This window comes from Lissotriton helveticus, chromosome 5_1 (assembly GCF_964261635.1).
Source record: "Lissotriton helveticus chromosome 5_1, aLisHel1.1, whole genome shotgun sequence".
NCBI lineage: Eukaryota > Metazoa > Chordata > Amphibia > Caudata > Salamandridae > Lissotriton > Lissotriton helveticus.
The window spans coordinates 1,836,398,410-1,836,413,227 of record NC_136065.1 but is presented as its reverse complement, the minus strand read 5'-3'; the positions used below and the strand labels follow the sequence as shown (position 1 = coordinate 1,836,413,227).

Sequence of the window (14,818 nt, the reverse complement as noted above, 5' to 3'; positions counted from 1 at the left end):
TACGTGCCCAAATTGCTAATACAACGATTCCTGCTCAGGTTGCAATACAAAACAGCTTGGAAGTAAATATCAGGGATTTCAGTGCTTGCACATGGAACTGAACAACTATAAAGCCTCCCTTCAATGGCGTCTGGAATTTTAGTTTTTGTTTATTCCCATTTATTTTCCAACTTCAGGCTCCTGTGTGCACACTGGTTTGTTTCACAGACTGTAATTCTGGTAACTCACCTTGAACCCTGTTGCACTTCTATTTGGTTTTTTTACCTGCTTGCCTTTCCATGTTTATTTACTCATACTGTTGCTTGAAGTGATTTTCCTATTCCCTCCTAATTAAATTCTCATTTCCTTTGAACATGACCTTTATGTTCCCTCCTCCAACACATGTGCTTAGAATAAGACTTCATTGTTTAGGTGACCTCTTTAATTACTTGTTTTGATTCCGTCTATTAACTTGCACATTCCTTTCCGTACTGACATTATTGTATATGTATTTAGCAGCTGTATGTTTTGGTGTATTGGGATAGTTCGTTCATTACCTCGAGTCGCGTAACTTGTCTTTGTGATTGAAAAGTGCTTTAATGCTCCCTGGCCATACCTGTGCTATAAAAAAACTACAAAAATAAAATTAAAAAACAAACCTATTTCTATGGAGTGTTCATTGCAAAAATGCGTTTTATGGGGTGTCCAGTGCCATTTTGTCTGCCAAATACTACAGCAAAGCTTGAAACCCGAACCAGAACATCTAGTGGTTTCAGTATAAATTGAATTTATTTAATCTGCTGCTCACAAATTTTAATGTTGAGTCCGATACTTTCATAATGCATTTCAAATAATATTTTCTAGTAGTTTTATTTGTATCTTTTCCAGCAGTATGTTTGCTTACAAACTCAAAGATAGATGAGGTGGTGGTGTACTAAAGCTCTCCACAGCACCCTTACGCTGCAAACATCTGTCTAAATCATGCATCTGGTGTACCTTGTTGTCCAATATGTGCGTATTGACCACAGTTTAACTTTTCTCTCTTTCTTGTCTCATCTTCCTCCTCTCAATCTCACGTCCTCACTCTCTTTACTGATCCCCGCAGGTATGTTCAGAGTTTGTTGGACATCCTGGAGTTTCTTCATAAGAGTCCAGAGGACCAGAGCACCCTTGAACAGTAAGTGCAGCTCCCAAGTCATATCCAATTAAGGAAATTGATGTATGTGTGATGTTGTGCTAGGTTATGTGGAAGGGTGAGATCAGTGTGATGTGTAAAATTGGTTTGAAGCATTTCTAAATAAAACATTCTTATTATATGCAGATTTGTAGAGCACGCTGTCACCCGAAAGGGTATCCTGGCACTAAGCATGTGTGTGTCTGAGCACACCTAGGGCCTAGTGGGACTATTCAGAAAGCCAGGTCTTCAGCTAGTTTTGGAATTCAAGAAGTGAGGAAGAGGCTCCTATATTAGTGGCAAGTTGTTCCCCACTTTATGAGCGAATAAGGTTCGAGTGCAGGATCTATTTGATCTGGTTTTCCGGGTTTATGGGATTTGTGCAAGTAGGAGTCTGGACGAGTGTCAGTGTCGGGAAGGTTTGTGAAAGCAGGTGTGATTGATATCAGGTCACATTATATCCAGTGCCTAATTTGTAACAAAAAAGTGCAAAAGCCCAATGGTTTTGTTAGGATTCTGACACTGCCGAAATCTGACCTTCTTAGTTTTGATTGCTGTCCCTTAATCTCACTCTTGCAAGTTATTTGTGTACTCTGCTTTTCCCTTTTATCACAGGTTCCTATCTTACTCTTCTTCCTAATTTCTCAATTTTCTGCGTATCTCTCTTGCTTAGAGTCATAGTCTGAAGATAAAAAAAATAAGTCTGTGTTCCCCAAAAATGAGCACGATTGCCCACTACAGAAATCACGACACAAATTAAAAACGGAATATCTAATGGCCTTAAGGTAGGCCAGATTGTCGCTGCAGTCTGTTTTGAAGTTTTGAGTACAGGTTTGATCTCATGAATGGCTGTGTAAAAGTGAGTGGATACAGGTATTATGTCATGTTAAGTGGTGCTGAAGTATGGGAAATGTGTCAGAATATAGGTGCAAGTGTAACGTTCTACCAGGATGCTTTGTTGTATTAGTGTGCGTCTGAGCGTGTGATGATATGTCTGATTTTGGTAAAGCCTTTGATGGAAGTGTAATGTTATGAAGGCCATATACAAGTCTGTAAAAGTAGTGGTGTCTCACTCTGATGAGGTTCCTGAGTTAAGTTTTGATGGGGGTCTATTAGAAATGTGTGATTTCAGACCCCAGTGTGATTGCAGTGTGCCTGTGCTTATAAAGCATGTCATTATGTGATCTGGCCTGAGGGCTGGTGATAAGAGGTCCGGCAGTTCTGTTTGGATTAGTGTTGGATAAAATATTTTTGTGAAATGTGTAAAATAAGTCTGCGGTGAATTACACATGAATAACTGATTTACCAGGTTGTCGTGCATCTGTTTATCAATGTGATGTTTTGTGGTTTTTTTGTGGATTTTGGATGCGAGAAATTAATAATATACTTAGGCTTTCCTTTTTTCAGTTTCTGTTTTTGTTAAATTATGGTGTTTTTTTGAGTATTTTCAAGCAATTTCAGGACCTTACAATAACAATGGTTATCAGTGGTTACACATTTTGTCGCTATTAAAAACAACAGAAACAGTGTTTTTCCTGTGGTTATGGAACTTTTTGCTTTTATTACTGCTTGCTTTCTGCACTGATAGTACATTGTATATAGACCGTGTATATGAGGTCCAAATACATTTTAACAAATCAAACTTATCGTAATACACCATACAATACTTCTTCAGTAAGTCTTTGGTCATGCATGCTCGCTCTTTCCTTCCCATGTAATCTTTTATCTGTGAAAAGGCCCTCTCAACATTGGCACTTGAGACAGTCAATGCCAAAATAGCAAACTCTGGCCACATACATAGCTTTCCATGCCAATATTGGTGTACCTGAAGATTGTGATGCTCTGTGACAGGTTATGCAACATATTCGTTGAACCGGGCGCATATACCCTCAGAGTTATTGAGGTGGTCAAAAATGAGGCAGCTCTTATGAAACGCTGGAGAAAATGTCCCTTTACGGACGGGATCTATAACTTGTGCACAGTACCACAGTAAGGCTTCATTGTCTTCAAATGCCATGGTTAGTGAAGGGCTATTTCTCATACATTGTAAGATAAAAGTTCCTGAATTGCTCCTCAACATTTCTTTGCTTTCCAAGTGCCGAACGCTCTAACATGGAACATGTTGCAGTGCCAACGTCACTAAAAGTGTCGCCCGGCCTACTCTCAAGGAGATGTTTCACATCTACACCAATTAGGCTGAACACTTCGACACGGGTGTTTTCAGAATGTAGTTTTGTTTTAATTATGTCCACTACAGCAGTCATGCTTTCCTTTAAAAATCTAAGAGTGCAAGAGAGTGTACTTTTTTCAAATCACAATCAATATGTGACCAAAGATCCTCATATTTTTTGCCTTTGGCTTCATAACTCTGCTAAAGTGCTGTAAACGGTTTCCACATGGATAGTATAGCATTTATGGAAAGATTCTAAGGAAACCTACATTTTTCCTATCAGTGAAAGACTCAAATATAGCTAAAAATCAAATATTATTTTGATATTTCCTGATTCCCTACAGTTTATAAAATAAATAAACAACTAAAACATGCTTCTAACCCCTGTACAAAACTGAAAAAGGAAGAAGAAACAATATTTTACTGACATCCCCAAAAACAAAACTCAAGCAGAATAATATTAGCTCAGTCTTTCTTACTGCTACCTTATATAACCAAGTTACATTGTAGTGGCCCCTTCAGGAAGAAATAAAAATTACTCTTTCCCTCTCCTTTTCCTTTCTTTGAATGGCATTTAGTTTGTGTTTTTGCAGGTTTTTTCCCAGTTTTTATATCTTTACACTGGTGAGGGCTATTTCTCTTCCAGTGGAGTTTTATAAGGTATTATAGGTTTAAACCTAAAACCAGACAGCCTAAATATACTTTAACACCTTGAATGGTGTCCACGCCGAATACTGAACCCACAGTATTGGTGGAACAGAATATCGAGGACAAAATATCAGGGGAAAAAAACATTGACTGGTAAGTCCAGATTTGGTATACCTAAACCACATATATGTATCAATGTGGTACATATATGTTCAAAGTTCGTAGATATAGGACTAGTAAATGTATAAGTTCCTATTTGCACTTACCTTTATTCCTCGATATTCTGTCCTCGATATTCTTGTACTACGCTTTTGTTGGAGTCGCTAATTAGTAGTACAACCACTTAGGATGAATTTGAAAAGTACAATTAAATACTTACTTCAATGGGCCCAATTGTTTTATAATGTATCCAATAAATACCCAAGTCCTTTTGTGGCGACGGGTTGTCTTTGTTTTTTGTACTTTGTGATGTGATCTTTTAACATAGTGGGTATAGCTCAGTGTTGTTTGAGAGCACCTTGGCTCAGGTCTGTGAGTACATTTGTGTATTTTAATGAAAACCACTTTTACTTAATACTAAGGAGCACAATTCTGTCACTTCTAAGCCTTAAGCCTTGCTAATAATGGATGCTACCATTACTCAGTGTACAGCTGCTCAGTTTACTTCTTTGAAAAGGACAGAAGGATGAGTCCCTAATGTTAGAATTAGAACTCTGCACACCAGTGGGCGTTAAACTTGCTGAACAATCCATCACCCTCATTGAGGTTTCTGAGTACAGATACAGTGTTATGCACAGATGTCACAGTATAAGAGTTTAGATACAATATTATAAATTGGTTTGTAAGTTTAGATGTAACCTTGTTCTTGCAGTTAAAATATGACATCCTGCGTTCATCTGTTGCTGTAGGTGTGTGTGTATTGTATGTTTATTTAATGACAACTGGCACAATGCAGTGACATTACAGTATCAGACCTTACGATAGTGAGTATTATATACAGTTTTCTGATCTAGCAGGGCAAGAGGGGAAAAGTAGCGATTGTCGCAATGATGATTTAGGTGCTGTGATCATTGAGGTTGACCATAAGAGGGTGCTTCATGTGGAGAGGAGTTTCAACTAGGGTTTCCGTGCTGAGGGGAATTGCAGTGGAGGATTGTGATTAGTCTAAAGTACCTGTTTAAAGCAGCGCCGCCACCCCTCCTGTCACCAGCCGCAAATAAAAGGATAATAAAACATGGTTCTATCCAGTTTTATTATTGTTTTATTGACCCGTCCCCAAGACTCCGACGAGTCTTGGGGGCGGGTCTAGAGGAATAACACTGTGGTGAGGGAGTGAGTTCTAGTGCACCCTTGTCACTTCACTGCGCATTAGGTTTTTGGCCAGATATTTCAGGCCAGCCAAACACCGCATGCGCAGTGAAGCTTTCTCCAGCCCCAGCTGGGGCTGGAGAAAGCAGGCTCAGGCTCCCAGTCTGCCTGGGAGCGCAAAGTTGTAGCTCAGGCCAATCCTGATGCTGTTTTCCTGCAGCATCATGATTGGCCGCATTGGTATCTCGGAGCCTCTCGACAGAAGAAGGAAGAGCGGGATGGAGCGGATGGCAGAGGCAGTGACGATCAGGTAAGTTTATTTTAATTTTTTATTTTGTCCCCATACCACACCCTTTTCACCCCCCAGCTCCTCCAGCATGCCCGCCACTTTGGTAGGGGACGCTGCAACTGGTTTAGAGTGTGTTATAAGGTGGCTTTGAGCAGGAAAGTAGTTGTTTGCTGAGCACATCACTCAATGGGAGGTGGCAGGAGAGGTTCCTTTCAAGTTGGTTGAGGGAGTTGCTATACGCTGCCTTACAGACAAAGATGGGGAGTTAAAAAATCTCAATTTTTGTTGTGTGGGAAAGTAGGTGTTTCAGGAGCCATGGGGGAGTGGTGTGCCATCCAGTGTGTGATTTTCTGTGAGGCAGTCAGATTTTAGATTGGATGTGAGATTGAGGGATGACTGGGAAGAAATGATGTGCTTGTCATTAGCATAGAGATGAGAAGAGATTAAGACGATGTTGCAGAGGAAGATGGTGTATAGAGAGGAATTGAGACCAATTCCATCTCCTTACTTTCTTAAAGGTTCACAAACGCACTCATCACCATCAGGAACCGGCACAATGATGTGGTTCCAACTATGGCCCAGGGGGTCATTGAGTACAAGGAAGCCTTCGGCGTCGACCCAGTGACAAATCAGAATGTGCAATACTTTCTGGACCGCTTCTACCTGAGCCGCATCTCCATCCGCATGCTGATCAACCAGCACAGTGAGTAAAAGAGTCTTTCTTAATAAAGAGAGGAAACATCTCAAAAATCACGAGGGACGGAGAAAGCTGGCAAGCACAGTGATCTTCAAGCCGAGAACAAGTGCAATAGAGAAGGATATTTAGATCTGGCAATATGGTGTGTAAGTTGCATACAAACCCATTGCGCATGTTCTAATCGTAACTCCAGGTACCACCAAGACTGTAGTCCATATGTTAAAAGTGTGCCACCATAGTGTTCTATGCACCGTGCGCCTTACTGACATTTACATAGCGGCTACATGGTAATTTGTACATACATCCACAAAACACTATGTTTGTGTGTATTCTATAGCCGGACCTATCCAAAAGGCACTGGGGTGCTTGCTGTACAGTACCAGATAATGTGTTATTGATATTCAAGCTAGAAGAAAAGCCAGGCCATTTCAAAAACATTGTTCCTCTTCTTCCACTACAAGCCAACCATCACTTTCTATAGGGTGCTGCTTTAAAGCCAGTTCACTGCATGTATATTTACAAGAGATTAATGTAGCAAACAGAAAACATTCTTTGCATGTAACCATCCCTTTCCTCTGAAGTAGATTCACGTGACCTATGCACATCCCCTTGGTGGTGTAAGAAGAGGATAACATGTAAAAACGTTGCACATGTTTAAATAGAACACAGCACATGGCATCCTGAGGGAATTATTCTGAGGTGGAAGCTGTATCCGAGTGCATTGTGGTCTTCAAGTAGGGGCCAGTCATTAAGACATATGACGGAAACCAAAATCATGATATCGTTAAAAACAGCTTTTACTTTTAAGGGCCCGACACTTTATGGGAGAAGTTTGCAAAGAAAATAAATGTATTAATCAACATGCCAGTAATCACAGATAAATAACTTGTTCCTTACCTGAGTACCAAAAGCAATCTAGAAGAGGTGACTTCTACCGAGTGACGAAGACAGCCATAGCTGTTGCCTAGCTGGACCTGTACTGTACTTTCCGTGCTGGTTACCAAGCTGGCGCTTTGATGAAGCCTCTGCTGTTCAGCCCAGCTATGTTTGTCGCTTACTCTGGAGAACATGAAGCCTGTTTTGCTTCGAATGCTTTGAAGGACATGAGCCTCACATCCTTAAAGAAACCAAGAACCAGCACCAAAATGCCATTGGGTTTTTGTCAATTGATAATCCGCTTCTTAAATGGTACACAAGTCAAATATTTTCAAGATGTGGTGTCTTCAGCGAAGTTTGTTTTCTTGACCCAGGTGCATTACTGCTTGTCTAGTTTACTTTAGTTTTAAACTTTATTGTAGTGGTCTATCTGTGGGCTTTCTCTTGCTCCCTTTCACATCAGGCCTATCAAATTCTTTTCCCAAGCCACGATATGCAATTTATTTATAAGGTAATACAGCTCAGTCTTTCCTGCAAATGGTGCCAATCATTAGAAGTGTTAAAGGTAGGCCATTCGAATTCTAATATACCATTTATGGTGTATTATCTTAATTTTTCAATTTTCTAGAAGCTGAAACTATTGGTGCTGTGGCGCTGGACTCAACATCCATAGTGCCTGAGCGATATAATCACAAGGCTACATTTTGCAGTTTTGAATTATAATTTCATCACCACTGAGTATGATTGGTTACTAAATTAATTAGTATCGCGTTTGAAGTGTTCAACCAAGGTGAATCTAAATTAATTACCCATATGTTACTTATTGCACACTATCAGTGTCTTTGTCTTGTACAGTTAGATGACTGGACAGGGTTGTTAAAATGTTTTACAAATGTTAATATTTTTTTTAAATTATTAAATATCTATCGCTCCGAGGGGCAATAATGATTTTCCAACATCATTCGTTTTACTGGACCAAAAACAAGCATCCTGAGACCGGTTTCGGGGTATTTATTTATTTATTTATTTATTTATTTATTTGATTTATATAGCGCACTATAACCCAGAGGTCTCTAAGCGCTTTGACAGGGTCCGCTAGGCGATTTGGAAGGATACAGCTGGTTACAAATTAAAGACTGTCCCACGCTTGCTGAGTATCACCCTTCTTCAGTCTGGCTAGCTTGAATCCAGTGGCTCAGCTGATGGCTGCTGCCCATACCCCACAGACACATGGCTTTTGCAGCATCGGGAGCCTCACAGGGCTATTGTTTTGGTTCTCAGAAACAAGTTGCTGCTTTGGAAGATTATTTCTAAGAAACAAAAAGCTGAACAAAGACTCCCATGTCGACTGGGATCGTTAGAGGGCTGAGTCGGATCATCAAGCCTCTCTGGGCCCGTTGGACCAAGATGGTTGCCCACCAGGATGAAAGTGAGCCTCCATGTGTTAATGCACATGCGTTTATTGGTCTTTAACAAGCAGGGGACAGAAGGGACAATAGGCCCAAGGAAGAGTGTACCAGGCAAGTGTCAGAAGAAGTTCTTATCTTAATATTGATTCACTTAATTTATGATCTCAACACCAGAAGAGGTGGTGGATAAGAAGGTGACAGAATTTATGGCACAATGTGGGGCAACTACAAGCTAAGCGGGACACTTATCACACCGATTCCAAACATTTTAATATGACCTCTGTGCCGTACTTTAGCACACGAGTACAGACACCTTTGCTTACAATGCTCCTCATCTCACTCTGTTTATCTTTTCAGCTTTGATTTTTGATGGAACGACAAACCCTGCACATCCCAAACACATTGGAAGCATCGATCCGAACTGTGATGTGACTGACGTAGTGAGAGGTATGTTGACATTTGTTCTTGTGGAAGAGCTTTCATAGACTTCCCCTTCCTACGTCTCCGATCATTTCATAGAAGGCAACAACAAACCAAATCAGTGGTGTAGCAAGTTGAATAAGCATTGAATTGGCAAAGCCACTAGGTCTGTATTTAATGTGCTTTCTTACCTATTCAGTGTTCGCACATTAGAGGGAGACATCTGAGGGGGAGAGGGAGTCAGCAGGAGTGTTTGTGTATATATATATACACACACACACCTCCATTTGGCAGCACTCAATACAAAATTGCAGTTATTCCAGTGAACCTTGGTAACTATCCAATTTCTTCTGCAATATTGGAAGAAATGAAAAGTTACCAAGCAGTGATTCACTGGCTAAACTGCACCTTTGCAAAAGATGATCTATATTGACAAGAATGCACTGGCAGGGCTACTGAGTCGAGTTTTGCTTGAAACCCACAGCTGCAGGTTATTTGTGAGTGCTAGACCTGTTGTAAGTGCTGCCAGTTTTTTGGGGGGCTGGGGGGTATAAAACGGTTCCTGAGGCCCGTGCCAGTGGTTATGCACCAGAGGCAGATGGCCACTGCAGTATCATGTGCTTTGATGAACAGTTGTAATCTTATGCTCCTATGTACCTCTCCTGCATGGTTTGCACCGGGAAACCTCTTGGTGTTGCTACACGCATTATAAAATTTCAAAAATAAAATTAAGAAAGCACTGGTCTATAAAAGTAATGCTGTAAACACTTTTGAGACTCAGTACATGCTGTACTCCACCGAAGAGCCCATCAAGAGCATAACTAGCTTGATGTTATGTTACCTGTATTCATTCAGCGCCTGTACACCAGTCGGTTTCATGGCTCTGAAAGTGAAACGAGTGGATTAGTTACTATTGACCAGGACATTCATTGTATGCCTTTTCTAAATAGGTTTTTAACAGTGTCCTGAATTTTATGGAGCATGAGGCCAATCTGATCTCTGGGGGTGAAAGAAGCCCAAATACTTGGAGCAATAACTGAGAATCTGGTGCCACCCCTTCTCTTCTTTTTTAATTTAGGCACTGACAGATACTTCATAAGGGAAGATCTCAGTGGGTGATTTGAGGTGTATTCCTACTTACGAGCGATAAAGAAGGCAGGACTTTTGATACTGAGTGATTAAAACAATGCAACAATTTTGGAAGAATGTTCTTTGTTCCAGAGGCAGCAAGTGGAGGACTTTCATCATGGGGGTATGTGGTACCGTTTAGATTGTTGATTTATCACTTGGGCTGCCTGGTTCTGTACAATTTGAAGACTGTGAATGAGGCTTTTAGGTAGGCCACACATAGAAAGTTGGCGTAGTCTATAATAGAAAGGACAAGGACAATGACAGTTTGAGTTAGGGCCTCTAGGGTAAGGAAGTTTGCAATTTTCCTGAATCTGCATAGCATTAGGAAGGATGAGGGAATCACTGCCCCAGTTTGTGACTTCATAGAAAGTACATTATCGATGATCACCCCAGACACTCTTTACTATTTTTTTGGGAAGATGGTGGTGGGGTAGCTCTCATCTCGTAAGGCCAAAAGGACACGGTCCGATATTCAAGCTTGCTTTTGGTGATGACGATTTCTGTTTTGTACGAGTTTAACCTCAGATGGTTATTGTTCATCCAGTTGCAGATGAACAGCATCATGGTTTGAAAGTTCTCCTTAGATTCAGGGGATTTGTCCATCCTGAATAGTAATTGCATATCATCCGCATAGTTGTACATTGTGCAATTCATCTTTGGGAGAGTGTGGACTAGAGGGCAGATATATCGATTGAAGAGGTGTAGGGAGAGAGTTGAGCCCTATGGGACTCCGCAATTTAGGTGGACATTCAGACGGACAGATTGGGAACGGTCCTTTAGAAAGGAGGTAATCCAGTCAAGCAACAGGCCCCGCAGCCCTGTGGTCTCGGCACTGATCACCAGGAGATTATGGTCCACTGTGTCTAAAGCCGCCTACAATTCGCGGAGAACCAGCGCCTGGATGAAGCCTCTGTTACATTCTTCACACAGGGAGGACGATCGCTTCTGTGGAGTGGACTGGTGGGAAACCAGCCTTACAGGGGTCTAGAAATTTGGACTCCTCTGTAAAAGCACAGAGGTTTCGTACTACATGAGCATCGAGTACAATAGCCAAAAATGGTAATAGGGCTATGGAGGTGATAGTTTTTCAATGTACGTGGGTCTTTGCCTACTATCTTTTGGAGGGGTACTCCTATGGCCTCGATGAATATGCTAGGTCCCTTCCCTAGGTTGAGGGAGAGGTTGAGTAGAGACAGGGCTGGGTCCGAGAAATTGGAGAGCTCTGTTTTTAAAACTTTAGGGGGGCAGGTGTCCTCTGAAGATCCTGATTTCACTTTAATCAGCAGATCATTGAGGCAGTCCGTGCTGATACCAGTGAGTGAGGATAAGGGGGCGGGTTCATGTTTTTCACCGTAATGTTTGAGAGAGAGCTGGTATTTATTTATGTTCGAGGCATGTGGGCTGCTAAATTCATATCTATTGCATAGATCGCCGCCTAGTGTTGGGTCCGGATGATTGCACATTGTTGTCCTGGAAGAGTCTTCGAAGTATCACGAGATAGGTGGCTCCTCCCCTGGACTACAGTGCGCATGGGCATCGACTCCATCCCCAGATTGTTTTTTTCCGCCATTGGGTTCGGATGTGTTTTCGACGTCTCCTTGTCGGAATCGATAAACTTATTTCTTTAAGGCCAAAAGGCCTTCGTTAACCCGTCGGTATTGTTCGCGTCCGGGCTCGTGTTCCATCCGACTCTTTGAGTCGGACTTCTGCGGAGTCGATAACTCTTCGGACAAAAAGGCCCTGTCGTCGCAGCAAGACCCCGACGAACTTACCATGGAACGAAGTCCGTTCAAGCGCTGCCCCGTGTGTGGGTCCAAGTACCCACATATCGACGTGCATCCAGTCTGTAACAAATGCCTCTCGCCGGACCACAACGAGGAGGACTGTATGGCCTGCTCCAAATTCAGGTCAAAGAAGACGCTCAAGCTTCGGCGCGCGGTGCGCCTCAAGGCCCAGCGAGAGGCTCCGGCACCCGATGACATCTTCAACGAGCCCGAGGCAGAAGGCACAAGCCATCATCTGCAGATTTCACCACCGTCGACGGAGGTCGAGGCCGACCCCGGAGAACCCGTCGAGGGCCAGGACCTTGAATACGTCGAGGAGGTAGGGGACGACGAAGAAGTTTATGGGGCCGCGGAAGATAGCTCCGAGGAAGAGCTATGCCCCGAAAGTTACATGACTCAGACTCAGGTCACGGGATCGCCACTCGGCCTTACCCACGACCCGGCACCGCTATCCCCGGCCCCGCCTTCTGGCCCGGCCACGGACTCAACAGCGGAGACGCCATTGCGCGTATCAAAACCGAAACTGAAACCTTCGGATTCTACAACATCAAAGATGGCCGACGTACCATCGAAACCGAAACATTCGGATTCGACAACGCCAAAGATGGCCGCCGTACCATCTAAACTGCCGACGGCTGCTACGTCATCGACTCCGGCGCCCTCCAGCACTCAGAAGTCGAAGAAGACTGTCGAGCCAACACCGAAGAAGGCTGTCGAGCCGACACACCCACAAAAGGTGGCCAAGGACCCGTCCTCAAAAACGGTCGTCCAACACGTGTCGAGCGCGGTTCCTCCGGTAAAGTCCACTAAGACTGTTCAAAGTCCTTCGGACGCGACTGCGGCGCCGACAGGCACACGCCCGATCGAGGCACAGTCGACAAAGGGACACGACCCGAGGTCCGGAGGCCCTACGCATCGGCACAAAGACGCCGGATCGAAAGCAACGCCATCGGCGCATAAGCCTGCAAAGGAGGCTCGGACCATTGCAGCCGAATATGCTTCGGCAGACACCTCGTCGACACCGAGGGCCTCCGATAGTGACGGACATGGGGCATCAGTTACCAAACCCTCCGCTTCCTTCACTAAGCAGGTCACTGACTCCCTCAAACGTATTCGGGAGAAGACTTTGACGTCCACCACTCACACGCCGTCGGCTCCGAAACTGGTTGACGCACCTGCGAAGCCTTCAATTAAGCTTCTTTACACACTGCCGCCAAAGGTGGCACCAAAGGCATTTGCACCAAAATCGGTGCCAAAGATCACTGAGCCGTCAGAACTTTCGACGCTAGGTGACCGGTTAGATCGACGTCAAGCTTCAGAGGAACAATCTGAGCATTACATCAATGCTGAAACTGGGAAATTGACGCTCTATAAGCGAAAGATCACTTCCCAGCCATTGGAATCCTATGTCATTCCACTAAAGAAGAAAAGGCCGGCACAGGATATTCCTGCCCTTGTTGAACCTCTTCAGCCTCCGCCAAGGAGGAGCCCATCACCTTCCCCCACCCACTCAGGGGGAGAGGAAGATTACCGGGATGACCAGTACAATTTCCCGGCTGACAATGACCCTGATGAACAACAGGACTCGTATGACGACACTGCTGACCAGGGCGGCCATCAGGTGGTACACGACCCACAGGTTTTTGGTGCACGTACATCCCCAACTGAGGATTCTGCGGCATTTAATGCCTTGATAGAGCGGGCAGCTGCAAATCATAATGTGGACATGCATGCAGACCCGGTGGAAGTAGATTTTTTGTTTGACACTCTCAGCATCAGAAAAGACTGTTAAGACACTTCCTATGCTAAAAGATGTCCTTAAGCATGCCCCGGAAATCTTTAAGGAACGTACCAGGGCGAGAGTGGTGAACCCGCGTATTGAAAAGAAATACAGAGCGGCACCTGGTGACCCTGCATATATTCGGGGACAGTTGCCTCTGGACTCGTTGGTGGTCGCAAATGCCCGCAAAAGGGCGAACTCCCAGACAACGGGTGAAGCTCCTCCCCCAGACAAGGAGTCGAAAGTGCTTGTGGCATCTGGCAAAAGGGTGGCTGCGCAGGCTGACAATATCTGGCGCATATCGAACACACAAGCACTGTTAGCACGATATGATAGGGCGCATTACGACACACTAGAGCAGCTCCTTCAACACCTACCAGATGAGTTTAAGGAGGCAGCCGAGATGCTCATACAGGAGGGAAAGCTCATTTCAAACGCTGCAATAAAGTGTGCGCTTGATGTGGCGGATACAGCGGCTAGGGGTATTAACACTAGCGTCATGTTACGGCGCCAAGCATGGCTTCGCATATCGGGTTTTAAACCTGACATTCAAACAACTATACTCAACCAGCCCGTTAATCCTGACAGACTGTCTGGCCCTGAGGTTGACACCACCCTCGAAAAAATTAAAAAAGACAATGAGACCGCAAAGTCCATGGGGGCGCTTCAGTCTCAGCAATTCAGGGGGAGCACTTTTCGTCGCTCAGGTACCCGCGGTGTTACCAGAGGACACCTGGCACAACAGACACAATTCACGAAAGGTGGCGCACAGTCCTCGTACCCCAAGCAAGGTAGAGGGGGTTACAGAGGAAATAGTACCAAGGGCAGAGGCAGAGGAAACAACAACTCCCGTTCCTCTGCCACCAACAAACAGTGACTCTCTGTCACTGCCCCCGACCATCCAACACCTGTCGGGGGGAGACTCCAGCAGTTCCTGCCAGTCTGGACGTCCATCACCACAGACAGGTGGGTGAGTACGGTTATTGTTTGGAGTTAACATCCACTCCTCCCAACATTCCCCCAAGACAACGTCCTATGTCGGCAGAGCACTTGCACTTATTGCAGCAGGAAGTGGTGGTGATGCTGCAAAAAGGCGCAATAGAGCTCGTACCAGTGGAGGAGGAAGGTACAGGGGTCTATTCCCTGTACTTCC

General features: G+C 44.1%; 1 protein-coding gene across 1 annotated transcript in view; it reads left to right on the top strand.

Annotated features, from left to right (window-relative positions):
* The window catches only part of PDK2 (pyruvate dehydrogenase kinase 2), an 85,350-nt gene that overhangs the window by 30,692 nt on the left and 39,840 nt on the right, over positions 1–14,818 (top strand). The window contains exons 3-5 of the mRNA XM_078645243.1: positions 1,085–1,156; positions 6,087–6,271; positions 8,908–8,997. Coding sequence (XP_078501369.1) covers positions 1,085–1,156; positions 6,087–6,271; positions 8,908–8,997 — 347 coding nt within the window. The remainder of the gene's footprint in view (positions 1–1,084; positions 1,157–6,086; positions 6,272–8,907; positions 8,998–14,818) is intronic.